The sequence below is a fragment of the Phocoena sinus genome, chromosome 16, assembly GCF_008692025.1.
Source record: "Phocoena sinus isolate mPhoSin1 chromosome 16, mPhoSin1.pri, whole genome shotgun sequence".
Classification (NCBI taxonomy): Eukaryota; Metazoa; Chordata; class Mammalia; order Artiodactyla; family Phocoenidae; genus Phocoena; species Phocoena sinus.
The window spans coordinates 20,611,697-20,639,638 of NC_045778.1; the positions used below are offsets into that span (position 1 = coordinate 20,611,697).

Below are 27,942 nucleotides of genomic sequence, written 5' to 3' on the forward strand. Positions count from 1 at the left end.
GAGTCGAGCGGGAGGAGAGGAGGCGAGGGAGGAGGGCCAGAGAGGCAGTTGAAAGATGGCGGACGAGGCGGCGCTTGCCTTTCAGCCCGGCGGCTCCCCCTCGGCAGTGACGGCTGAGAGGGAGGCCCCGTCGCCTCCTGCCGGGGAGCCGCTCCGCAAGAGGCCGCGGAGAGACGGCCCCGGCGTCGGGCGGAGCCCGGGCGAGCCCGGCGGGGCGGCCCCCGAACGTGAGCTGCCGGCGGCGGCCGGCGGCTGCCCGGCGGCGGCGCTGCGGCGGGAGGCCCAGGCGGCGGCGGCCGGAGAAGGAGACAATGGGCCGGGCTTACAGGGCCTATCCCGGGAGGCGCCGCCGGCCGACGACTTCTACGACGACGACGACGACGAGGGCGAGGAGGAGGAAGAGGCGGCGGCGGCTATTGGGTACCGAGGTGCGCAGGGCGCGGGCGGGCCGGGACTGCGCATCCCCCCCCCTCCCGGGGCCCCTCCTGGGGTGGGGGAGTGTCGGGCGGGTTGGGGGCTGGGGGCTGGCTCTGCGGCGTCCCCCTCTTCACTAGGGCCCTTCTTAGCTGCGTGCCTCCGGGGCTGCGGGCCCGGCTGCCGGAGCGGCCCGAGGACTCACTCCCTCCCTTGCTCTCTCCCCTCCCTCCTCCCTCGGCCGGCGGCCCGCCCCAGTGGCCTCGCGCTTTGCGCAGCCGCGGGGCGAGCTAGCCTCGCAGCTGGTTTAAAAAAAAGTTTCTCTCTCCTCCTACTCTTTTAACGTATTGCTTTTGTTAAATGTCTTGCTTCTCCGCCCACCCCCACCCCCCACCCCCCGCACACTTAAACCTGAAACTTTTTGACTGTCCCTTGCACCAACCTTTTGCAGTTGCCTTTGCAAACTGACACCTGTGCAATTTGTGTGTGTGGTTTTTTTTTTTTTTGGAGGGCCTTTATTTTTAAACTTGTTTTAAATTTTAAAGAGTGTAGTTGCTTCTAAAGACGTTACCCCTCTGTGGTGCAACTAATAGTGGGCATAGGAGAGTAATAGTAGTTTTAGAGTACTTTGAGTAGTATTTTTTCTCTAATCGTGTTCCTAGATTAAATATCTTCTTGTGTGTGTATATGTAACCCTGAAACACGAATTGACATTTTTCTGGCATAGTAAAGCAGATGTGATAGTTGTATATGTCTTGTCATCCTTGAGTGTTTCAGAGTTTCTGTCCGGATAGATGTGCGTCTTTATTAATATTTGTATCAATAAATCCAGTCAGTGGGCCATTTGATCATATCAAAAGGCAACAACGTGTGCATTAGGGATTGGATTAGAGAAACAACCCCTGTTTTCAAGATACATAGTTAAATAAGGGAAATGAATAATGCAAAGGTATTTTTGTATGTTTAGTGTTATATGAGAGAAGTGCAAGTTGCCATGGTAATAGTTGCACGACTTTTTTGGGTAAATTTTTATTTGATAAGTTTTTTTTTTTTTTTTTTTTATTTGATAAGTTTTATGAACTATTATTTGTGATCGATAAATTCAGTCTAACTAGGTTACTACTTTTTGTGTTTTGATTAAGTAGACATAATTTCTTTCTAGATTTTGATGAACTGAAACTTAGATTCCAAGCAGAATCCCTAAAGATGAGGATATACTGTTCCTGTGAATGGTGCAGATTGATCCAGTAGGCATTCTTTACACAGGCAGTATGAATGTTAAGTGTTTTATTCATTGAAAATTGTTGCATCATAATTATAGATCTTTATAATTTTAGATGCAGATTGTTTCAGAAACCTTGAGTTACTTTTGGTTTCTTTTGCAGATAATCTTCTGTTTGGTGATGAAATCATCACCAACGGTTTCCATTCGTGTGAAAGTGATGAGGATGATAGAGCCTCACATGCAAGTTCTAGTGACTGGACTCCAAGACCACGGATAGGTATGGTCTCACAGTTTAAGAGCTATCTTTTTCAGTATTCTCTTTTTATGTCAACAAAAAATATATTTCTCTGTCCCCTTGTAGCCTGGTGATGAGGTTCTTAGGTGTTTGATGAGATTTAATATCATCCTGGTTTTAGGGAAAGTCTAGTGCTTTGTACTGTTTTTGTTTTAAAATAATCTCTGTATGTAACTTTTTTATTGCTGGTTTCCTGTACTAGAATATAAGTCCCGTTGGGGCAGGGATTTCTGACTGATTTGTAGACTGTTTTGTCAGTGCCTAGAAAAGTGCCTGGCACATAGTTTGTCCTCAGTAAATATTTATTAAGTATTTTGATGAAATGAGAAATATTTTGAAGTAGAGCACAGTATCAGATTTTTATACCAAGGTAGTAACATAACCATCTCAAAATGTTCTTTCTTTTAATGTGCTGGGTTTTTTCAAAAATGCCTTGACTGCTTAAACATAGTAATGATTAGTTCATTTTTAGTGTTTATATTTACTGTATTTTTGGTTTTCTCAAGCTAGGAAACTGATCTAAGAAATTTCAGGGTAAAGAATTAAAGTTCAGAACATCAGCATTGTATATGTATCATTTTGGGAGACTGGTTAAGATTAACTTGAAGATTATTACTGGAAAAATTTTAAAGATAGTAAAGTATAGATTTCCTTTTCTTTTTTCTTTATGTCTTTAATGGTAAATAGTATGGGCTTTCGGGACTGGTAAGATCTTTCCTGTGTTGATTTGTAGAACCCTTTTGTACATATTTCTGTCATGTTTATGTTGTATTCTAGATTTTAACCATAGAAATTTAATTCTAGTAGTTAATTAGTTTGACTCTTAAAATACATACTTGGTATTTTATAGCTCTAGGGGCAGGCTCAACTCCTGATCTCTCCCTAATAATCTCTTTGGGATATAGCGTTAGATTTTAAGATGCTGTGAATGAAACACCTTTATAGTGCATTTTTTTTACTCTGCAAAACAGTGTTAAGCATTGCTAATTTCTTACTTCAAAAAATAAATGAGATTTTCAGTTACTTGGAAGTGGATCTGATCTAGTTCTTTTCCCTCTTGATATAGGTCCATATAGTTTTGTTCAGCAACATCTCATGATTGGCACAGATCCTCGAACGATTCTTAAAGATTTACTACCAGAAACAATTCCTCCACCTGAATTGGATGATATGACACTGTGGCAGATTGTCATTAATATCCTTTCAGAACCACCAAAAAGGAAAAAAAGAAAAGATATTAATACAATTGAAGATGCTGTGAAATTACTGCAAGAGTGCAAAAAAATAATAGTTCTAACTGGAGCTGGGGTATGTAAGATGTATAAAACACTAGTATGGGAGGTGGTATATGTTTTTTCTTAAGCCTTGCCCAATTCAGAAACATTTTTCTGGTGTAGAATTTATCCTTATATGATGATGGGCATTTGTGTTTGGAAACTGCTAAAAAGTGAGTGCAGGAGCAATTACTAAATTGGTTCAGTTTTTTAAAAACCTCTTGATAACCTTAAAAAAGATTCAGGTCTGTTTACTGGCACAGTAGGTAAGTGGAATTAAGGCAAGATTTTTACCTACATTATACCACAACTTCTAAAGAGATGCAGGGAATTTTGCTTGCTTTAAAGTGTGTCAGGGTCTGATATAGAAATTGGTTATTTGTTTGACCTTCATGGGGAAACAGGGAGCCTAATATGTGTTGGCAAGTAATGCAGTGTTGGAAAGGTAACAGATTCTTACCTCTCCTACATTTTAAATTAAGGTGATGTGATTGTAGTGGGTTGAGATTTTTCATTTGTTCCACTTTAGGTCTCAAATAACTAGTTAGTTAGGCTATTTCATATTGTGTGTTGAATGCAGAATATGTTACATGGTAGCGACCAGGACAGCTGTTGGAGAAAAATCAGTCCTGCTTTCTAACCTTTTGGTTAAGGGAGGGTGTTATTTAATCTTAAATGATCATGAAGAATAGTTGCACTTTGCTCCCCAATGTGATTTAGGCAAGTTTGTTTTGCTCTCAGGCTAAAGTGGAGTAAATGCTGACAAAATTGTGAAACAAAAGGATAACTTCTGAAGTCCCTATTTGTAATGTCAAGGTTTATTTGTAGAAAAAGCATAGTGTTTAAATCTATTCTTAAAAATTGAAATATTGTACAACATAGTTTTTTAAGGAAAATAAAGAAATTTAGCGTTCTTGAAGTAGTAGCACTCTAACCCAGAAGAGGGATTTCTTTGGAAATAGTTCACTGTGATAGAAATTCTTGCCTGCTTTCTAGTTAAAATAATTTGGAATGGTTTACTTCGTTCTCAATCAAGTTGGAATTGTTTTAATTTGTTGGTTAAATGCTTATAAAGCTTTAAAGTTAGCCTGACTTAAAATTCTTTACCCCATTATGAAAGGAATATGTGATGGATTTAATTATACTGGTTTTCTGAGTGTTTTATTTCTATTAGAAGTTAAAGTAGGGCATTATCTCCATTCCCCAAAAGAAGTTTCAAACTAAAAATATTTTTCAGCTCTTCCCTAATTGTGTGATAAGAGGACTAATAATTATTAAGGTAGCAGTAGAAGATTTAATTGTACAAATTATGCCATGCGTATTTCAGGTTTCTGTTTCTTGTGGAATACCTGACTTCAGGTCAAGAGATGGTATTTATGCTCGCCTTGCAGTAGACTTTCCAGACCTTCCAGATCCTCAAGCAATGTTTGACATTGAATATTTCAGAAAAGATCCAAGACCATTCTTCAAGTTTGCAAAGGTACTACAAACTCTTCTAGTTGTTTCTTTGACCTTCTCTCATGAGAAATTGTTTTGAATGGCAGTCTAGTAAATTGACTATTAGTACTGTGGTGGAGTAAAATCATTGAAATAGTCATTTTAGTCAGAATTCCCTTCTTCCCAGAAGGGACTGTCATTTGCTTTTCTTCGTTTTAGGATTGAGCTTATTTTCAAAGAAGAGGCTATTGCATATTTTTCAAATTTGCACTTCAGTAATGGCCTTTACATTGTCCAGGCTTTTTTAGAGGTTAGTAGATCATATAAAAGTAACATCAGTGTTTTGATTTTGAATATTTTTTATGAATCATAAAGATTATAACATCTGCCTTTGGTATGTTTTTTTTTGTGTACGCGGGCCTCTCACTGTTGTGGCCTCTCCCGTTGCGGAGCACAGGCTCCGGACGCACAGGCTCAGCGGCCATGGCTCACGGGCCCAGCTGCTCTGTGGCATGTGGGATCTTCCCGGACCGGGGCACGAATCCGTGTCCCGAACCCGTGTCCCCTGCATCGGCAGGTGGACTCTCAACCACTGCGCCACCAGGGAAGCCCTGGTATGTTTTATAGTAGCTAGGTTTTAACACACGAGGATGTGCCTGAGAAATTTGTGATTAGAGGTGGAGAAGAATCTTAGATTGCATTTGAGTCAAGGTTGATCTGTTATGCTCTAGCGTCTTTAGTGCTCCTCTGTTCAGTTCAGAAGCCATTTGCCACGTGGGGCTGTTGAATGCATAAGTGTTCTGAGGTGTTATGTAAGTGTGGAAGACATACCAGATTTTGGAAACCTAGTATAGAAAACATGCAAAATATAAATTCTGTTCTATTATATATATAAATAATGATTATGTGTGTAAATAATAATACTTTGATATTGGGTTATAAATGAAGAAGATTTCACATTGTTAATGTGGTTACTAGAAAATTTGAATTGTGTGTATGATTCATATTATGTTTTTATTTGGCAGCTCTGCTCTGGAGTTTAAAGTTTGATGTTACAGTCTTCCCTTGGTATCTGAGGGGGATTAGTTCCAGGATCCCTCAGATACCAAAATCTGAGGATGCTCAAGTCCCTTATATAAAATGGCATAGTATTTGCACATAATCTATGCACATCCTCCCTGTATACTTTTTTTTTAAATTTTATTTTAGTTTTGGCTGCATCTGGTCTTAGTTGCTGGATCTTCGTTGAGGTTTGAGGGGCTTCTCTAATTGAGGACCGCGGCTCAGTTGCCCTGCGGCATGTGGAATCTTAGTTCCCTGACCAGGGATTGAATGTCCCCTGCATTGGAAGGTGGATTCTTAACCACTGGACCACCAGGGAAGTTCCCTCCCTGTATACTTTAAATCACCTCTAGATTACTTATAATACCTAGTATAGGCATACCTTGTTTTATTTTGCTTCACTTTATTGCCCTTCACATATTCTGTGGGCCTTTTTTGTTTTTACAAATTTGAGGGATTGTGATCAAGTGAGTCTGTAGGTGCCATTTTTCCAATAGCATTTGCTCACTTTGTGTCTCTGTACCACATTTTGGTCATTCACAGTATTTCAGACTTTTTCATTATTTGTTACTGTGATCTGGGATCAGTGATCTTCGTTACTGCTGAGGACTTAGATGATGATTAGCATTTTTTAGCAATAAAGTATTTTTAATTAAGATATGTACTTTTTTTGAGACATAATGCTATCGCATACTTAATAGATTACCATATAGTATAAAAATAACTTTATATGTACAGGGAAACCAAAAAATTCATTTGACTGACTTTACTGGGATAATTCACTTTATTGCTTTGGTCTGGAACCAAACTCACGATGTCTCAGAGGTATGCTTATATGATGTTAATAGTCTCTGGTGCAGCAAATACAAGTCTTGGCTTTTGGAACTTTCTGGTATTCTTTTTCTCTGAATATTTTCAGTCTACAGTTGGTTGAATCCAAGGATGTGGAACCTGCAAATATGGAGGGATAACTATGCATTATACCATACCCAAGAAATTTTATCTTTTTTATTTAAAAAAAAAGATTTATTTATTTGGGTGTGCCGGGTCTGTAGTTGCTGCGCGCGGGATCTTGTAGTTGCGGCATGCAGGGTCTGGTTTCCTGACCAGGGATCGAACCCACGTCCCCTGCATTGGGAGCGTGGAGTCTTTAGCCTTTGGACCACCCGGGAAGTCCCAAGAAATTTTACTTTAGAAGTCTTTTTCTCTATAGTTTAGCTTTATGGAAAGAAACTGTAAAATTGTTGTTGCTAAACTTTAGTATATTTGAAAGGGTCTTTTGTATTACTGGTTATTTTTTAATGAGCATAGAAGTGAAGTGGACCTGAATTTCCATTAAGGGATAACCTCAGCTACTTTCAAATCATGTGGTCTATTTACATACCTATAAGAAGAGCTCTGCCAATTCAGAATACATGGTACTAGCTTAGATTGATGGACTGTCTAAAGAAATAATTTTTTTTTGTGCAAGTGTGCTTATAAATGGGAATTAGAGTAAAATGGGGAAATTACATTAGATTTTCTTGGATATGATTTACTTGCTAGAACTGAAAACTAAATTTAAAAATTTTGTAGGCTACTAAGAAATTTGCATCTTTCCAGTAATCAACTTGAAACTTATAAAAAATTTGGAACTTCATGTATCAGCAGTGATGATGGCCATCTATATCTAGCCTTTAGAACAGACAGCTGGTTCACACTAAATTGAACAAATAATGTAGAGTATCTCTTTTCCTTTGTTACAAGAATATGAATTCATGAAGATTCACTGTTTTTAACATACTGGTGCTAGGGGTTCTACTGCATGACTGAACACCAATGAAATGTCACTTAGTTACTGGTTTCTTGAATTGGACCTAGGACACTGGCTCTAGTTATCAGAAATTAACAATTTTTTTTTTTCTGGCCGCGCTGCATGACATGTGGGATCTTAGTTCCCAGACCAGGGATTGAACCGGTGCCTCCTGCAGTCTGCAGTGGGAGTGCGGAGTCCTAACCACTGGACTCCCAGGGAATTCCCCAGAAATTAGCACTTTAAGAAAGGCATCAAGTAACTAGAATTTACTTTGATCTTGCATCTGATTATAAGAGCTTGATTCACTAGTGCATTTATGTAATGCTCACAAGGTTTTTGTTGTAAATTCTTTGTTCTGAGAGGAAACAAAAAACATGCTCAAACTAACTTTTCAGCTTTTTCCCCATTACTTCAGTATATACTAAATTGCCTGACACTTGGGGAAAATGTGGTAACTGAGAATACAAATAGCAAGGTGAGAAAGATTGTAACCTTAGTTGTCTAAGGTATATAATGGGTATTCAGTTTTAGCTTAAACTGGTTTTGACATGTAAGAATCTATAAAAGCAATTAAGAATTATTCTTTTTAGCTTAAACTAGTTTTGACATGTAAGAATCTATAAGAGCAATTAAGAATTATTCTTACAAAGACAAACTATAAAAATACACATAATAGAAATCTAGACAGTGCCTAAGAGAAAATAAAATATCTGAATTGGAGTAAAAATGGCACAGTGTTGATGTGTTACAGTGTACAGATTTCATAGTACCTAGGAGAAGAAAAAGTTGGAGGGGCAGCATGTTTCACTTCTCTATAAACGTTTAAGTTATGGTAGGAGCTAAATAAATAATCTTTATAACTACCACTCATATAGGATTGTTGTACTTCAATTCTTACATTAGGAACTGCCAAAAGGAAAGTACCTAGTTGGTGAAATAGCACTTAAAATAAATAGTAATAGGTAAGAGAGACTGAGTTAATTTTGGTCTAAAAATGAATAGGAAAAAGCTGAAGGACAAATAAGTAAGGACAAAGAATAAAGGATAGTATTTAAAAATGAAGGATGGGGAGAGTATGTAAATATTGTAATTACTGGATTCCAAAAAGAATACATGAGTAAAATAGTCATAACCTAAAGTTTTCTTCCAGTGTCTGTACTAAGGAGAAAGTTAATTAAAAGATGGTAACTTTGCTAGTTATGAGAGAAAATGAATTTTTTTAATTGAAGTATAGTTGATTTACAATGTTGTGTTAGTTTCAGGTGTACAGCACAGTGATTCAGTTATACATATATATGTATCTATTCTTTGAATTCTTCCCCTTATAGGTTATTATAAAATATTGAGTATAGTTTCCTGTGCTATACAGTAGGTCCTCATTGGTTATCTATTTTATATATAGGAGTGTGTATATGTTAATCCCAAACTCCTGATTTATCCCCCCTCCCCTTTCCCCTTTGGTAACCATAAGTATTTTTCTATGTCTGTGGGTCTATTTCTGTTTTGTAAATAAGTTCATTTGTATCTCTTTTTTTAAAAAAATATAAGTGGTATATTTGTCATTGTCTGGCCTACTTCACTTAGCATGATAATCTCTAGGTCCATCTATGTTGCCGCAAATGGCATTATTTCATTCTTTTTTATGGCTGTGTAATATTCCACTGTACATATTTACCACATCTTTATCCAGTCATCTGTTGATGGACATTTAGGTTGCTTCCATGTTTTGGCTGTTGTAAGTAGTGCTGCAATGAACATTGGGGTTGCATGTATCTTTTTGAAGTATAGGTTTCTCTGGATAAATGCCCAGTAGTGGGATTGCAGGATCATATGGTAGCTCTATTTTTAGTTTTTTAAGGAACCTCCATACTGTTCTCCATAGTGGCTGTACCAATTTACATTCCCACCAATAGTGTAGGAGGGTTCCTTTTGAGAGAAAATAAATTTAATAGAAAGCCATGAAAACAGGAAATATTGTGAATTTAGGCATTTTGGAAGGAAAGTTTCTACAGATGTATCAAGCCATTGATTGTATATAACTGAGAAGAAGCAGATTTCATCTAGACTGGAAACTCAAAAGTAACGGAGAGGTGTGTGAAAGAGGTAACTGGTTCATTAGAGCAGTTTCTCAACCTGTTGACTCTGGGATGGATAATTCTTTGCTGTGAGTAGCAGTTCTGTGCACTGTAGGATATTTAGCAGCAACCAATGGCCTCCTCCCTTTAAATGCCATTAGCCCCCCACCCCAGTCTTAACAATCAAAAATGTGTCAAGATGTTGCCAAATGTCTCTTGCAAAATTGCTCCCTGTTTGAGCACCAGCATGTTAAGTGCCCCTAGCTTTAGTACCGCTTTGAATTCTTCTACACAAGAACAATTAAGGCCAACATTAAAGCTATATATTCTTGTTCTGAACTGTTGTCCTCTTGCATAATAAGGGTTTAAATTGATAATGAGGTTGTGGTCATGGTCCTGAGGAGTCTAAATTCACTGGTACTGATAAAAATGAGTGGTTTAAGAGTCAGTGAAGGTGAAACTGAGGTTGTATAAAAGAACTTTTTTTTTTTAAAGGACTGTGTTCCGAGTGTGTAGTTGCTCGCCCATATTGAGTACAGTGAATGTTCTTTCCCTTAAAGTGATAAAATTCAAGAAAAAGTAGAGGGAGAAATATGAACTTCCAAAAACGTATATTCAGTAAATTGTCACTTTATTGATAATGTGCAGATATACCAGATTATGTAGTTATAAAGCTAAGAAATCTCAAAACCAGCTCATTACTTAAAAATCAAAAAAAGCACACACCCCCACCCCCAAAAAAGGCCACAGTCCCATTCACTTGAAGACAGTATGTTAATACTGACTTGTGTAGGTGGATTACATATAAGTGTAGAGTATTATATTTGGGTGTATATTATAAAAATGGGGTCTTTTACCTACTGCTTTGGATTTGTAGTATTTCTGTTTAATAAACTTTCAGATGCTTGAATACTTGATAACGGTCATAGTGTTCATCAAGTGGTCTGCTGTAACTAGTGTTCCTTTTGGATGTTTCCTGCTTTCTGTTATTAAAAAGGTATTGCTCTGATAGTCCTTTCTGGTATGTTTATAATGTTCTTAGGATAAATTTCTGAAAGCAAAACTGCTAAGGGTCCTGATTTGTTTTACCTTATTGCTGCCTGGAAAGCAGGCAGCAATATATACTCCCATCAGAAGTGTAGAAGTGTACAAGAAAACTGATTTAGCATGCCCATGCCCTCTCCCCCACAATAAAAGCCTCCCGTGATACGTTATTAGTATTAAAGTATTTTTTAGAAAGTGTGTGTGTGTCTGTGTGTTGGTGTGTATGTTGTGTATATGGTTTTAAGAAGAAATTCAAACAGTACACAACAAATGATAGTTGGCCTCTCCCTTCAGTCTTCCCTACCCCTAATCTCTTTCTCAAAGGTTACCATGGTAAAATGTTTCATTGGGTTTCCTTCTAGGAAAAAAAAAAAATGAGTAAACCTGTTTGTGTGTGTGTAGGGGGGAGAAGTATTGTAAGTTTCTAATAACACTTTAAAAATGATTACCAACAGAATCACATACCCTTTTCTCTACAGTGCTTTTTTCCCATTTAATATCGTGGAAGTAGTTTCATGGCGGCACTTAGATATACCTCATTTTAAAGAAAAGGCTGCATAGTACTGTTTGATAGTTGTACCCCAATATATATAATCAGTCTCCTGTTAGTGGATATCTAGAGTTGTTTTTAAGGCAGTTAAAACTATCAGTGTAATAAATTAAAAATTAGCATGTTCTCATTAGTGTTCAGTTTTTACTAGTGTAGATGACTGCTTCTTACTACTTGCCATGTGTATATCTTTGAGTTGCCTGTCTGTTCTTAGATTTTTTTTTTTTTTTTTCTTTTCCACTGAGATGCTTTTCTTTCTCATACTGATTTGTGAGAACATGCGTTTTTTTGGTTGCCACCTGCAGCTTGTGTATCTTAGTTCCCTGACCAGGGATTGATCCCAGGGCATGGCAGTGAAAGCACCAAGTCCTTAACCACAGGACTGCCAGGGAATTCCCGAGAACATGTGTGGGTTTTTTTTGTTTTTGTTTTTTTATTTATTTGGTTGCGCTTGGTCTTAGTTGCCGCAGGCGGGCTCCTCAGTTGTGGCTCACCAGCTCCTTAGTTGTGGCATGTGAACTTTTAGCTGCAGCATGCATGTGGGCCCTGACCAGGGATCAAACTAGGGCCCCCTGCATTTGGAGCACAGAGTCTTAACCACCAGCCAGCCACCAGGGGAGTCCCCAAGAACATGTATTCTTGAAGAGTGTTTTTACATTAGAGGGTGATTGGAATTCCAGGCTCCACTAATCCCGTGAAGGATGTGCAATGTGAAATATACTTACTAGATTAGTTTTAGTGGACTGATTTGCAATACCTAATAGAAATGGTATTTAGCCTAAAAGAAAAATAGGAAACATGAGGTTGAGGGATCAGAAATTGCGTAGTGGATAAGAGCTGCACTTTGGCATCAAAACTGGGTTTGAATGATACTTCTGCTACTTGCTAGCTCTTGTGACTTTTGGCGTTACTTCTGTGCTTTGGTTTTTTCATCTGCAAGATGGGGGATACATGTCTACAGGAGGGTCAGCAGACCTTTTTCTGTAAAGGGCCAGGTAGTAAATGTAACCTGCTTTGTGGACCACATGGGAACTCTGTCATACTGTGTTCTTTTCCTTTACAGTCCTTGAAAATGTAAAAACCCAGTCCTCAGCCCATTCTACAGCATTATTATAAAGTGCTGCTGTTATGCCTGTTACTTACATTAAGTAGTAATGAATGCTTGACTAATTGAAGTTCTCTTGTGTTAGATTAGTACAGGGGCCGGCAAATTACAGCCTCAGTCCAAATGTGGCCTGCTGCCTTTTTTTTGTACAGCTTTGAACTAAAATTTTTAAATGGATGGGGAAAAGAATCAAAAGAATAATACTTCACATCATATGAACATTATATGAAATTCTAATATCAGTGATTGTAAATAAAGTTCCACTGGAACACAGCTATGCTCATTCATTGGCCTATTGCCTGTGGCTGCAGATATACTACAATAGAAGACTTGAGTGGCTGCCACATAGACCGTAAGGACAGAGACTGAATGGCCCGCAAAGCCTTAAATACTTGCCAACTGGTGTCCCAGTGTGGAAAAAGTTTGCTGAAGCTTGAGTTCCTTGGGGAAGTCACATGTTTAACAGGAAAAAAAGTAGTTAAATTGGTCAGGTGACTTAACTTTATTTTGCAAGTATTGAATAGGTAAGATTTTTAGTAGTCTATGGTTTAGTGGAATGAATGAAACAAGACCAGGGATTATGAGGAGCTTCCTTACCAGGATCAATTAGTTTCACTTATTTTTTGACAGCATGGAGAATGTAAATTCTAGTTTCTTAACAGCTCTATCTACTTACTACCTAGCAAATAGTGGCATCTCAAACTTTGATGAGTCCTTTTAGTTTTGAGGGGCTGCAGTTAACACCCCTGCTTTTGACTGGAATCTCATTCATATTGCTAGAAATTTTAAGAAGCAAGCAAGCAAGCAGAGAGCATCTCTGGAGAAAAACCATTATTTCTACATGAAAGCTTACTGGGGCAGATAGTTCTAAGCTTTAGTTTTGGTCACATTGGTTGCCTATGGCCAATTACTGGATTGTTCGCATGTTTCTGGACACTGCTGTGAAAGCAGCCTGTCATTTTAATAGTATTTGAGCCTTTGGTCCCAGCTGTGCTTCCACTCTATTCTAAATGGATCTCTGTGGCAATAATAATGGTCCAGCCCACATGATTGGTTCCTTAATGGGCCTTAAGGAGGTTGAGATTTGGGATGGCCTGTCTTGCTTAGAACTAAAGTGTCACAGTTTCAACATGAAGAATTAATCTATATTTTATCTGAAAGTTGTATCTCCAATTAGTTTTTAGCAAGCTTTCCTTGTTAAGTAAGATCCTGATTTAGGAGTAATTCTATTAAAAAGTCCTTTCAGAGTAATTTTTTTCCCATTATTTCAGATTATATCCCTTAGTTTGAACACAGTACTAAATCTAATGATTCAGACATGGTCCACTACATATTTGAAAGAAAAGAGACAAAGTTAAGTTTCAAGTCATCATAAAATGTAGGCTTATAAGATGAAACAAACCCTTCATAAATTATTCCCAACTACAGGAATTGATTGGTAAATTTAAGGACTAAATTTCCCTGAACTGATACAACATGAAGGGAAACTAGAGTGTAGAGCTGAATCTAGTGTCCCACAGGTTTTTGTTCTTCTTACCCTTTTTTTTTTTTTTTTTTTTTTTTTTTTTGCGGTACGCCGGCCTCTCACTGTTGTGGCCTCTCCCGCTGCGGAGCACAGGCTCCAGACGCGCGGGCTCAGGGGCCATGGCTCACGGGCCCAGCTGCTCTACGGCACGTGGGATCCTCCTGGACCGAGGCACGAACCCGTGTCCCCTGCATCGGCAGGCAGACTCTCAACCACTGTGCCACCAGGGAAGCCCACCCTCCCCTTTTGAAAAGGGTGGGGATAAGGCACACAAAAGTTCATTCCGGGAGGATGGAGTCCTGGTACTCTGACCAACCTTGTTCTGGAGGTAGTCAGCCATTTGTTCTTGTGCTGCTTTTGGCGTGCTATTAGCACTTTCCTTACTACTTTAGATCCTATTTTATCTGTTGCCTAGAATATTATAATATTTGTTAAAATACTCTTTAACAACTGTTTCCAGAGGGGAGGTTTGCAAGGTGCTGGTGTTTAATCCTCTAAATGTATTAGAACAAAGCAACCTGGGAAGAAAACAGTGATTAATAGAGAGCACAACCTAATGGTCCAAAACATAATGTGGCTTTCAGTTTTCTAAAACATTAGCTTTAATAAACTCTTCACTTGTTACTTCTTTCTATATGCATTGTCTTTCTTAAATTGCAAAGTTCATGAACTTTATGATAAAAATTTGAATGAGGCAGAATTCTTGGGTTTTCAGCAGCATATGGACATGGATGTGATAGTCTTTATAATGAGATTTGCGTATTATTTTTACTTAAAAGGTATCCCAGTAGTTTTTTCTAAACTTGAAATATTAAGTAGTTTAGAAGTAGTCATCTAGAATCTTAACTGTCAGACTTTTTTGTATAATGTCAGAAGTGAAGTCCCCTACCCCCCATCCCCATTTTATAGATTGTTTGTATCCTTCCTGACTTGATGTTTAAATTAATGTATCTGTATACTTTGCATATACTTCCCGTTTTTGCTTAATAACAAAACAAAAACAAAGCTACACAGTGGTGACTAGCTTGATTTTTTTTTTTTCACATATGTCATGGGCCATCTTCCAGGTCAGTGTCTCGAGACCTCCCTCATTCATTTTAATGGCTGCATACTCCACTATAACTGATGTACCCTATTTGTCAGACCAGTCCTCTGTTGATGGACATAAGGTTGTATCTTGTTTTTTTGCTAGCATTGTAATAGGTTAGAGGCTGTAATGAATGGTAAGGAAGTAGGCAGAACTACTACTTCAAAGAAAAAAGAGAAGAAACTTCCTTTGCCATAGTCACTTACTAAATGAAGTTTAATGAAAACACTGTCAAAAGTTGAGAGGACCAAAATTGATACTTTTTCTCTGATCTTTTTGCCATGTGTATATCTGAATTCTTTGTTTTTAAAGAAGAAACAGCATTGAAGCATTATTTGGGGGGAAAAACACACACACAAAATCCAGCAACTCAGCATTCATGAGCAACTCTATACTATACCAGTATGTGCCTGTGCAGTGGAAGGAAAACAATTTTGGTAAGGAATTAAAACTTCAGCTTTAAACTTCCAACAGGTTGATATTTATAATAAATGATGAATCAAAAAATTTTTTAATATTATGTTGACAGTGCCTTTTTTAGTTTTAAAAAAGAAGTCACCATATCTTTGATATCTTTAATTTCAATTTAAACTTTTTCCCTTTTTCCTTACAAAAAAAATCATTTGCAGCCAACAAAAATTAGATATATATTAAGGTATGTATTTCTTCTGACTCTTATTAAAATATCAATTAGCATTTATAAGAGATGTTTGTGGGTCGACTTTATCCTTTTCAAGAGGCCATGTTCACTAATTGCTGAGTTTTACACATATGACAGCAACAATCCTTTCGTAAGTGTGTGTGGCATCCATCTAGATGCTTTGAGATGCTCATGTATTTTTTAATTATCATTGGTGGTTTTGTTTTTTTGTTGTTGTTAAACCTGTGACATTTGTTAACACTTACATAATCTTTTTTCTGCTTTTTGCGTTATCTAGGAAATATATCCTGGACAATTCCAACCATCTCTTTGTCACAAATTCATAGCCTTGTCAGATAAGGAAGGAAAACTACTTCGCAACTATACTCAGAACATAGATACACTGGAACAGGTTGCAGGAATCCAAAGGATAATTCAGTGTCATGGTTAGTAAACTTCAGGATTGCTTTTTCTGTTACATATTAGTTAGTTTTGTAGGAAAAGTTAGGATTAGAAAAAAGGCTGCCATCCAGGAATGGAGATTAAGCCTTATTGTTGAATCATGTTATCTGATCAGTTGTAGATAAATGAAGGAAAGTAGATTGCAAAAATATGAAACCAGAAATATTGGCCTTGACACTTAATTGTACAAAATGTCAGATATTAATGTGCTTTTGGATTTCAAAAGATGCAGCAATTATGTAACATTAAATTCTTTTAAATAACCTTTTTTGATTACAAAAGTAATATTAGCTATGGATGAAAAAAAGATGGCATCTTTAGGAAACCAAAGGAACTGCTGAGTAGTTCAGATGTAGGCTTCAGAAATTTGAAGACTAAATCTGAAACAAGTATGAACAGACCATTTTCTTATGTATCTAAACTGTTTTTGAAACACAGCTGTTAAGCTAAGGTAATACAGTTGTAACCTTCCAAGTCTGCAGTTTTAGTCCTGGAGGAGTTGGTATATTTTATTAAAAGAGTAGCTTTAGGAAGCATCGTTATATCAGCATCTCTCTCATGGAGTCTCTTTTTTATTTTATTTTTTTTTTAACAACATGGAGTCTCTTAAAAATTTTAAAGTCACTAGCTTTTCTGTTGTCAAGCTTACATTATAACCGTTATTGAAGAAATGGAAAAATTTCTTTAATAAAGCATATATTTGTTGGTTGTTTTTAGGTTCCTTTGCAACAGCATCTTGCCTGATTTGTAAATACAAAGTTGACTGTGAAGCTGTACGAGGAGATATTTTTAATCAGGTAATTTATCACCCATATCTTAGGAACTGTGCATGTCTCTGATCTGTTTCTTTTACCTCAGTCCTTTTTCTCTGGAAGTATTTATGTGGTACAGAAACATCCAGGAAAACAAATATTAGTTACCATTGGGAATTCCAGAGAAATACACAAAAACCTTAAGTTAAAAACATTGCTACATAATCTCTTGATTGATGAAGTTGACTACCTAATATATAAGCCTAAAATAAAAACCCAGATCATTAAGTGTGGTGTTACTTAACATTAGTTTTTCTCCTTACTCTCCCTTTTTAAAAGTGCCTGTCAGATTCATTTTGTAAAAAATATTTCATGTACGCTCATTTATCAAAAAATACAGGAAAATATGGCAGAGAATAAAAACCATCCAGAAATAAATTCTGTATGCTTAGTTGCATATATAGTTAATCATATAATTATGAGAAGATAGCATATTAAAATGGAATCGTATTTTACAGACTTTAATTTTTTAAAAGTTAAGAAGTCTCATCTGTGTACATATATACACATGCTGCTTTTTCCTCTTAATATATAATGGACTCTTGAATATCAAATGTAGGTCTATACAGATATAATAGCAGCATACACAGATAATAGCACAATTGTATTTCATTGTATGTTAATAAACTTAACGGGTCATTGATAGTTGATGTATAGGTTTAATCCAGTTTTCCCTGCTATTTATCCACAGCTTTTCTGTTTTCTTTGATAATTTTGAAATGATTTCTTGGGAAGTGTGGAAATGTTGACTCTAACTCGGGCTTGCCCTTCTCTTTCCCACCTCAACTAAAATCTGGAACATGCAGGTGGTTCCTCGATGTCCTAGGTGCCCAGCTGATGAACCACTTGCTATCATGAAACCAGAGATTGTCTTTTTTGGTGAAAATTTACCAGAACAGTTTCATAGAGCCATGAAGTATGACAAAGATGAAGTTGATCTTCTCATTGTTATTGGGTCTTCCCTGAAAGTAAGACCAGTAGCACTAATTCCGAGTAAGTGGGTGATGATTTTTTTTAGAGAACCATTTCTGTATATTTTGCCATGGGTTGTGGGTCTGTAGAGTAGACCCCAATGATATCATTCTGTTTTTTGTTCAAGAGTGGTGAAGAGCCGGACTTTTTTTTTTTTTGGCTGCGTTGGGTCTTCGTTGCTGCACGTGGGCTTTCTCTAGTTGCGGTGAGCAGGGGCTACTCTTCATTGCTGTGCGCGGGCTTCTCATTGTGGTGGCTTCTCTTGTTGCGGAGCACTGGCTCTAGGAGCACAGGCTCAGTAGTTGTGGCTTGTGGGCTCTAGAACACGGGCTTAGTTGCTCCACGGCACGTGGGATCTTCCCAGACCAGGGCTCGAACCCATGTCCCCTGCATTGGCAGGTGGATTCTTAACCACTGTGCCACCAGGGAAGCCCCCAAACTTTAATTTTTTTAGGTGACAATATTCTTGCTCAGGAAGATTGGTTAATCTGACATTTCAGTGGGGCAAGAGGGCTTTCAAAACAGAAGTAATAACAAGGGGAAACAGTTCAACTTAAACTTTTCAGTGGAATGTGCTTTAATGTGGCAGGAGTTAGCATGAGCTAATTTTACATATACTGAGGAAACATTAAAAATAATCTGTATTTTTAGTCTTAATTTGAGTAGTTAATCTTTCAAATGTAATTGATTTTTGGTCCAGTAAGTTCAGATGTATAGCTTGATAGATGTGTAACGTACTCATGTAAAATAGAATTTTGGGGCTCACAATGATTGGTTTGTTTTTGTAAGAATAACAGTCATGCCTTGTCAATCATTGTATGTGGATCAGCTCTACCCACAAGGGTGTTCATGTGTATAAAAATGCTCAAAAATAATTTAAGTCCCTATTATTCTCAGGAATATTTCTTTAATCCATGCTCCCATACTACCTTTTTTCTCCCTCTAATGAGCAAGCAAGGGGGAGGAAGATAGAGGTACTAATTTAGTAGCATCATTTGTGCCATAAAAGTGAGGGAAGGAGGAGAGGAGAGTATATCAAACCCTTAACTGGAGAATTAAAATTGGACCCCCATACCAGCAAACAGATAGAGCAAACTGCTGGAAGAAACAGAGTTAAACTCTCCAATTCTGCATCTTTTTCCTAGCCCACATGTAGTGGCTTTAGCAGTTTAACTCAGCCTTCCTCAAGTAGCTGTGAAATTCTGTTAAAGTAGATTATAGGACAATTTGTAACAAAAAAAAAGAAAATTTAATGTATAATTTGCATGTTATTTTTTTCTATTTAAATGTGAGGCAGAGAACTTCTTCCAAGTTTCCTGTGGGGTAGTAAAACGTGTTGGTGATAGGCAAAGGTACTTCTAAAAAAATGTAAGACATTGGTACATAATAGTGGAGAACAGACTGGTATGAATTTGCACATATCAGAAGCCATTTTAGTAGAATAACTATTACCTATACTGTGCCAAGAACTCTTCTCTGCATATTAACTCAGTGCTCACTGCAGGCTTGTGGAGAAGTACTGTTATTACCCCATTATACAGACAAGGAAATTGAATACAGAATAAAAAGTGAGGCGATTACCCAGAGGTAACCAGGTGACAGGAGCAGAACCTGAAATTTTGCTGCCTGTTTACTTGATAGTTTGATGGTATGTAATAGCTTGGTTGAATACTAGAGTTGGGTGTCTTCTTTGGTATTGGGAGCATATTAGATTTTTTTTTTTTTGGCCATGCCTGAGGTCTTGCAGGATCTTGGTTCCCTGACCAGGGATAGAACCCTGGCCGTGGCAATGAAAGCGCAGAGTCCTAACCACTGGACTGCCAGGGAATTGTTAGATTTTTACATAGTGCATTTCTTTTGGTTTTATTAGTGTACCTCCTTTCCTTTCTCTAATTCTTACTTTTTTCACCCTATTCTTAGGTTCCATACCCCATGAAGTGCCTCAGATATTAATTAATAGGGAACCTTTGCCTCACCTGCATTTTGATGTAGAGCTTCTTGGAGACTGTGATGTCATTATTAATGAATTGTGTCACAGGTTAGGTGGTGAATACGCCAAACTTTGCTGCAACCCTGTAAAGCTTTCAGAAATTACTGAAAAACCTCCACGAACACAAAAAGAATTGGCTCACTTGTCAGAGTTGCCACCCACACCCCTCAATATTTCAGAAGGCTCAAGTTCACCAGAAGGAACCTCACCAGCAGATTCTTCAGTGATTGTCACTCTTTTAGACCAAGAAACAAAGAGTAATGTTGATGATCCAGATGCGTCTGAATCAAAAAACTGTGTTGAAGAAAAATTACAGGAAGTACAGACTTCTGCTAGGAGCGTTGAACAGTTGGAGAGTCCGGATTTGAAGAATGTTGCCTCCAGTACTGGGGAGAAAAATGAAAGAACTTCAGTTGCTGAAACAGTGAGAAAATGCTGGCCAGCTAGACTTGCAAAGGAGCAGATTAGTAAACGGCTTGATGGTAAGAAAGGCTGTTGAAACATTTTGAAGGTTATAATTATTCTAAAGAAATATTTGTAAGAAGTGAGCCATTTTGGCAGGCTAGTTAGGGGAATTTTATGCGGCTAAATGTAATAGTTGATTGTGTTTAGAGAAACTGTAAAGTTGAGATTTTAAGCCAGAAAAAGATAAAACGGTATCTTCCATAATATGGGGGAAAAGTGGTGTGAAAGCATGCTCTGTACCTTGTGTTTCTCTAGGGAATGAGAAGGTAAGCATTTAATTGGGAAATACTGAGTGCTCTGCGATTTTCTGGTGAGAGCTTTAGCTAGTAGAAATGATTGAGATTTGGGTACTTACTGTGGGGCAGTAGTGACTTCACATTTTCTGATTTTAGTATCCTGAGGCAGGAACTATTACTACTCTGGTACAGGTGGGAAACCGAGGACCATAGAGGTTAAGTACCCCAGGCAAGGTAATGACTAGGGTGTGGAAGAACCAGGTGGATTCTGGGTTCTCTTAACCATTAGGTCGTGTTGTTTCAGATCTAGAAAACAGCTGGTTCTTCACCACTGAGTATCAGAAATACCATCTACCCTGTTTTGACACAGGGGAAGTCTTTTTAAAAAAATAATTAATTTTGGCTGCATTGGGTCTTTGTTGCTGTGCACAGGCTTTCTCTAGTTGCGGCCAGCGGGCTTCTCATTGCGGTGGCTCCTCTTGTTGTGGAGCACGGGCTCTAGGCGCATGGGCTTCAGTAGTTGCAGCACTAGGGCTCAGTAGTTGCGGCGCACGGGCTTAGTTGCTCTGCAGCATGTGGGATCTTCACAGACCAGGGCTCAAAGCCGTGTCCCCTGCATTGGCAGGCAGATTCTTAACCTCTATCCATAAGTATTAACATAAGTGAAATCACTTTCTACTTTTTGAAACCACTTATGACCAAGTATTAATCAAACAGAAACTTGTGCTCTTAGATGCGACAACTTTGTACAGCTTAAAACATTAAGTCCCATTCCACTTATTATACATGGTGAAAACTGACAAATTTGAGACAAATGTATTAAGTGTTGTAATCATTTGCTCTAAATAAATTTTAGTTCAGTTGAATAAGCCTTTGGGCATTTTCCATACAGCAAGTTCTGGAGACACTGATCAAGCTACTGATATTTGTGTATATAATTACAAAAATAGGTGAATGAGAAAAAAATAGGTGATATTTTAAAAGGTTTATGCTACTTGGAGGGCACTAGGTTATTGAAGGCTTTCTAAAAAACCTGACTTTGGTCTTGAACTGTAATTAGGGAAAGTCTACGGGGGGGGGAAGCTAGAAAGAGCATAGAAGAATACTTACGCTTTCAAATGTGGCAAGTGTCAGAAGTAGAGAAATTACTGTTGATTTAGTCAGGTAAGATAAGTCTCTATCATACACAAAGTCTCCCTACGCACTGGCAGCATTCTCTGGCTGTCTTTTTGACAGATGGGTCAAACATACAAAACTCTGCCCCAGGAAATTGGTATCATACCTTGGTTTTATTCTACCAATTTAGACCTTTAAAGGTACAGGCTTTGGAATTAGACTGAGTTGTCAGATCTACTTCTCTCTCATAGCATTTGAAAAGATAACGGATGTAAAGAGTGTAAAACTTAACATTTTTAGTGGTTAAAACCAAACAACAGCTGGACTTTACTCATTTTAGTTTGCCACTGTTTGTTGTGAGGTCGAGGCAGAAAGGGAGGAATTGGAGCATATAGGAAGTCGAGAATGAAAAGGAGGAAGTTGGAGCATATAGGAAGTAAAATGTAAATGTCTTGAGGGTTGCCAAGAGGGCAGAAACAGACAGGTATAGGGTATGTCCACTGAGAAATAGATGATTCCGTTCTTCAGGGGAGGCCAGAGCAGAAAGAATTTTTTTTAAAATATATTTATGTTTTTGGCTGCTCTGCACGGCATGCAGGATCTTAGTTCCCCCATCAGGGATAGAACCCAGGCCCCCTGCATTGAGAGCAGTCTTAATTTAACCACTGGACTGCCAGGGAAGTCCCTGAAGTGTTCTTTTTGTAAACATGGCCTAACCTATAGAAAGGAAAGGGCAGGAGAGCCACGTGCTGCGACCCTTTAACAGACTGAGGGGATGTGATTCAAAGGACATGGCCCTAATTAGAAGCACCAGGTGGGGTTTTCTTTCTCCAGTCACTGAAACACAATGGAATAAGTGGTTTCCATGCTACAACACATAATAGGTGAGAACTGGGTCATGATGGGGTATAAAAAAGCTTGAAGGTCATTTTGAAGAGAAACGTTTGGTAGATGTTATGTCACTCCAGATAAACTATGCAGTTAGGCTTTTGTGAGTCAGTCTGGGATATGGTGCAATAAATATAACACGGTGTGACAACAGACTTAAGTCAGAAGGTACTTGGTGCTTGTGAATATAAGGGTATAAAACATTTCATCATTAATGTTTAAGGTTCCTACCCATTCACTTACATCAAAATGTAAACAAAAGCAGGGAATACTTCTTACCATCGGAGGTCAAATCTTATACTGCGAATGCTAATTTGGGAGGGAGTTGGGAAAGAAAGCTTAAAAGGCCAGCGCTAGATCAGTGCTTCTCACACTTTAACGTGATAGGACTCTTGTAAAAATAGATTCAGAGGGTGGGTGGTGGGCTGGATACTTCATTTCATTTCATCAAATCTGTTCAAAGGGAGTTTCATCGAACGTGGCTGTCTACATTTTTTTCATACTTGCCTCATAGGGTTGTGAAAATTATTTCATATCCAGATGAGGAAATTGAGGCACAGAGAAAACTCCCAATTTACAAAGTTGATGAGTGGCAGAACTAAGATTTTCATGCAGGACTGAGTCTATAGCTTGTGTTTGAGAAACTACAGTAATAGCCTCTAGTAATGATACTCAGGTAAAAGGCTAAAAGCTACACTTTATTCCAGACAGCCCACTCAGACCAAGTCTTAGAAAACTGGAAATAACCCACTTCTCTCTTATTACTGTGTTTCAGGTAATCAATATCTGTTTTTACCACCAAACCGTTATATTTTCCATGGTGCTGAGGTATATTCAGACTCTGAAGATGATGTCTTATCCTCTAGTTCTTGTGGCAGTAACAGTGATAGTGGAACATGCCAGAGTCCAAGTTTAGAAGAACCTATGGAGGATGAAAGTGAGATTGAAGAATTTTACAATGGTTTGGAAGATGATGCTGATGTTAATGAGAGAGCCGGAGGAACTGGATTTGGAGCTGATGGAGGTGATCAAGAGGCAGTTAATGAAGCTACATCTATGAAACAGGAAGCAACATGCATTAACTATCCATCGAACAAATCATAATGTAATATTTGTCCAGGTACAGGAATTGTTCCACCAGCATTAGGATCTTGAGCATGTCAAATTGAATGTTTACTTGTGAACTCAGTAGAGCAAGGACACCAGAAAGGTATATTATTTATAGACTGGTAAAAGTTTTTTTCCCCCATGGGTAATTTTTAACTTACTTATTTCTGTGCTTATACACTCAAACACTAACTCTTTTTTTAAAACAGAAAGGTACCTAAGTATCTTTAATCAGCTGTTGGACAAGACTTTCTTTTAAAGGTTCATTTGTATGATACATCCATATGTATATATAATTTTGTTTTTGCCTAGTGAGGTTCAACATTTTAAAATTTTCAAAAAGCCATTGGAATGTTAAATTAATGTAAAGGGAACAGCTAATCTAGACCAAAGAATGGTATTTTCACACTTTTCTTTGTAACACTGAATGGTTTGAAATCCTCATTCTCTGTTCCGCTAAACTTTTGATTCTTTATAGCACAATTACCTATTTTCAAACAAACACTGGCATTTTCCAGAACTTGTGGCAGCTAACTTTTAAAAATATCTCATGACATGCAATCTGAGTAGAAGGAAGTCAACAATATGTGGGAGAGCACTCAGTTGTCTTTGCTTTTTAAAGTGAGACTTGGTGCTAACAGTTTCGGGAATATTGTATTTGTTCAAATGAAGATGGCTTTTGTACTTCCTGTGGCCATATAGTAATCGTCTATATTGGCTTATAAAACTAACCTAAAAAACAAATAAATGCTTTGGAAATGTTTCAGTTGCTTTAGAAACAATAGTGCCTGCCTGGGTCCCCTTAGTTTCGAGAATATTTGCCATTGTTATTTAAATATACCTATCAATCTCCATAGGTATTAAACTGCCAAGATGTGAATCTGCAAAGCCTTTATGAATCAATAATAATGGTACTTCAACTGGGGGGGAGAGTGTAGTATTTTGGACTGTTACCTCTCCCCCCACCCCCCATAAATGAGAGCAGCAGACCCCCTGATTACAGTTTCAAAGCCAGTAAGTACATGTTTCCTGTTGGGAGGATTTGGTGTGTAATAAACACCAAACAACTAGCCTAGTACTATGGAGATGAGCGTGGTGTAACTTGTAATAGCAGAATAGTTAATTAAACTAGTTCTTATAACGTATTTAAAAGCTTAGCCTGCCTTAAAACTAGAGATCAACTTTTTCAGCTGCAGAAGCTTCTAGCCTTTAAAAAACAGTTCATACTTTATAAAATTGCACAGTAAGAATTTATTTTGCAGACCTTTCCCCCAACATTGCTTTCAAATAAAGTATTCCTGTGTTGCTTTAGTATTTATTACAGTTTAACAAAAAGGGTTTGAAATATAGCTGTTCTTTAAGCATAAAGTACCCAGCTAGGACCGTTACTTCCAGAGAAAAGAATTTTATTGAATGGCCATTTCCCTACCTGAAAGATGTCTCAATCTGAATTTGACTACACTAAAGAATGCAGTATATTTAGTTTGCCATTTGCATGATCTGTGTTTGTGCTATAGATAATATTTTAAATTGAAAAATTTGTTTTAACTTATTTTTACAGTGAAGACTGTTTTCAGCTCTTTTTATATTGTACATAGTCTTTTATGTAATCTACTGGCATATGTTTTGTAGACTGTTTAATGACTGGATATCTTCCTCCAACTTTTGAAATACAAAACCAGTGTTTTATACTTGTACACTGTTTTAAAGTCTATTAAAATTGTCATTTGACTTTTTTCTGTTTAAGGTATAAAATTTTGCAGCTTTTGTACAGCTTTGAGGGCTATATATTAGATGCTTTCTTCTCATACTACATTTCTTCATTTAATTTATATCTATCAGTCTCACCAGAACAGTACTTTGGCAATGAATGTTCTGGTTGTAGCAACTGGTGCATCACCAAACGTTTCAAAACTAATATTTCAACCATTCTAGGCCAGGAGCCTCAGGCCCTGCCTTTTCCCCTCCTTTAACCCTGCCTAAGAATAACTAACTTGACGTATGAAGATTTGACAAAGGACCAGCACTTTGAACTCATGTGCTGTAATCCTGTGTCCAAACACAAGGAGTGGACAAAAAATGACTCTAGACCATATTTGGTATGAACTTTCCTACTATTCAAGAGGGCAGGAACACGCCCCTTACAAAGAGGTAATGAATAAATCTTGACTGGCAGGTTCCTGCTCTCAGGTCGCTTACCTTCCTCCCCAGCAGACTTTTGAAGTAAATGTAAAAACAAGAAAACCCCTCTGCCCCTGTGTATTCTTGTTTGCACTAGAAAAATTACCTGTAAAACCCCATCCACAGATGTTATAAAAAATAACAAAAAAAAAAAAAATAAGAAACAGTGACATCATTCCATATATGCACAAAATGGAAAAAGAAGTCAGGTAGTTCACACCTTAAAAAGGAGGGTACGTGGTCGTTTTAAGTAATCAAGTACCTGGCAAGACCTGATTTAATTAAAGCCATGTATTCAATGCTGTTTCCACTTCCCTTGGTTAATGCATCATATATTCCACTGGTACAATACCCTAATTAATGGCACATGGTTTAATTAGCATCTTACAGCATTATTTGATAAATTTTATTTGAAACAAGTCTCAACTCCTAGACATAATCAAAAAGCTCTTCCGACTCCTTAAAAATCAACAGTCAGCCTTGGGATGTTAGCAGAAATGGGGAGAAATGGTCTAATGACTCCTCTTTTTAAGTGCCTCCCAACTGGGATTAAAGATCACTGGGAAATTTCTGAAAGTAACCTGAGCATCACCTCTTACAGGTGACATTTAACAGGCCTAAGGTGGGGCTTGCACATAGTATTAAGAAGTAGCCCCAGGTGATTCAAAAGTATAGTAAGGGTTGAGAAGGGAAAGGAGTTGGGGAGTTCCCTTCTGCATTTAACACTCCATTCCCGGGGGCTGGCCTAACAGGGAAGGTAAGGCAGACTTACATAAAACAAACAGACTATTCCCAATTTATCTCTAGAAGTGTTAGCGGTGTAAGAGTGGGCAGCTACTGAACTATTCAGAAGGGAGACCAAAACTCTATAATAAGGAGTTTGGATGTGGCCCAAGTGCAAAACAGGCTGGGGATTGGGAAGAGGCTGGGAGCAGGGCCACTCGCCCGTGCTTTCAGAGAGCTCACCATATGCGGAGGAAGACTGTCTTCTACATGTTACACTTCATCAAAAGACTTGCTTAAACTAAATGCAGTGAAGATCATCTACAGTGCAAAAAAAAAAAAAAAACCAAACCTGATAGAAATAACCCTAATGAATGGTCCTTATGAGTAGGCCCTATGTGAAGGCTGGAGCTCTTAATTTAGGTCTCTGTTTTGAAAACTACATTCTGGTTTTATTTCATGCCAACTTAAAGGCGTGTCTTGGTTCTACTGCCTTCTCAATCAGTCTGAACAATGGCTATTGGTTAAAATTACTACTGACTTAAAACAGGGGAGCTAAAAACATAAAGTTGCTCTTACAAATAGGTCTGTGTGGAGGCCAAGTATTTTCAAAAGTTTAGCCAACTCACTAATCATGGTCCTTATAATTTAATGAACTCAGCATTTGCCTACTTTCTAATCTATAAAGCTCGGTATTTTTGTTGCTTTTTAAAGCAAATGGCAATTTGAAAAATCTTCAGTGGTATTTTAATTTTCTACCATGAATCTCCCTGCTGTTAATTCTACTGTAGGTCTGCAGCAACAGAAACAGGAAAATATCAGACTTACCCAAATTATGCTTTGTACTGTTGTGTTCCCAGGTAAGACGTCAGGCCCTTGTTAAAATATTTGTTAAACGAACTCCACCTGTATTAATCCAAAGTGGCTGCTATTTCACAGGTGAGCTTCATAGCAAACAGAGGTTACTAAAAAAAAAAAAGCATCTGATACGTAACATTTAGTTTTCGATGTGAATAATCAATATTCTCAAGGAATGGATGTGCAGAGAAACAGTATAATAACAGATACATGGAAGAATTTTCATTGGGAAAAATGTACTTTAAGGAAAATTATTAGGGCTTGTATCTATAGAAAGACACCTATGGTCCACCAAAGTTTGTTAAGTTAAACTACTGAAAAGTACAGGCATCCATGGGACTTCCCTGATGGCACAGTGGTTAAGAATCCACCTGCCACGGGTTCAGTCCCTGGTCTGGGAAGATCCCACATGCTGTGGAGCAACTAAACCCGTGCGCCCCAACTACTGAGCCCCCGTGCTGCAACTACTGGAGCCCGGACACCTACAGCCTGTGCTCCACCACAAGAGAAGCCACCGCAGCGAGAAGCTCGTGCACCGCAACGAAGAGTAGCCCCCACTTGCTGCAGAGAAAGACTGCGCAGCAACAAAGATCCAATGCAGACA

General features: G+C 38.0%; 1 protein-coding gene and 1 long non-coding RNA gene across 3 annotated transcripts; one reads left to right on the forward strand and one right to left on the reverse strand.

The window, feature by feature from the left end:
• Positions 1 to 25,326, forward strand: SIRT1 (sirtuin 1). Of its 2 annotated transcripts, XM_032608217.1 has the most exons (9): positions 1 to 428; positions 1,800 to 1,916; positions 3,001 to 3,242; positions 4,536 to 4,688; positions 15,827 to 15,974; positions 16,708 to 16,787; positions 17,609 to 17,795; positions 19,695 to 20,246; positions 23,245 to 25,326. In XM_032608217.1, the coding sequence occupies exons 1-9, from the start codon at positions 56 to 58 to the stop codon at positions 23,571 to 23,573; spliced, it is 2,181 nt and encodes a 726-aa protein (XP_032464108.1). In that variant the 5' UTR covers positions 1 to 55; the 3' UTR covers positions 23,574 to 25,326. The 2 variants fall into 2 exon arrangements, with proteins under 2 accessions (XP_032464108.1, XP_032464109.1); XM_032608218.1 differs by lacking the exons at positions 1 to 428; positions 1,800 to 1,916; positions 3,001 to 3,242 and adding an exon at positions 15,201 to 15,325.
• On the reverse strand, positions 23,267 to 27,764 carry LOC116741519. The gene is made up of 3 exons (XR_004346185.1): positions 27,309 to 27,764; positions 26,724 to 26,801; positions 23,267 to 23,391 (listed from the first exon to the last, which is right to left on the reverse strand). It is a non-coding gene; the product is annotated as an uncharacterized LOC116741519 (long non-coding RNA).
• Positions 27,765 to 27,942: the final 178 nt, after the last annotated feature.

Coding starts and splice junctions, on each gene's coding strand:
- SIRT1 (XM_032608217.1), top strand. CDS start 56: ATGGCGGACGAGGCGGCGCTTGCCTTTCAGCCCGGCGGCTCCCCCTCG. Junction 3,243..4,535: donor TAGTTCTAACTGGAGCTGGG/GTATGTAAGATG, acceptor TGCGTATTTCAG/GTTTCTGTTTCTTGTGGAAT. Junction 17,796..19,694: donor ACCAGTAGCACTAATTCCGA/GTAAGTGGGTGA, acceptor CCCTATTCTTAG/GTTCCATACCCCATGAAGTG.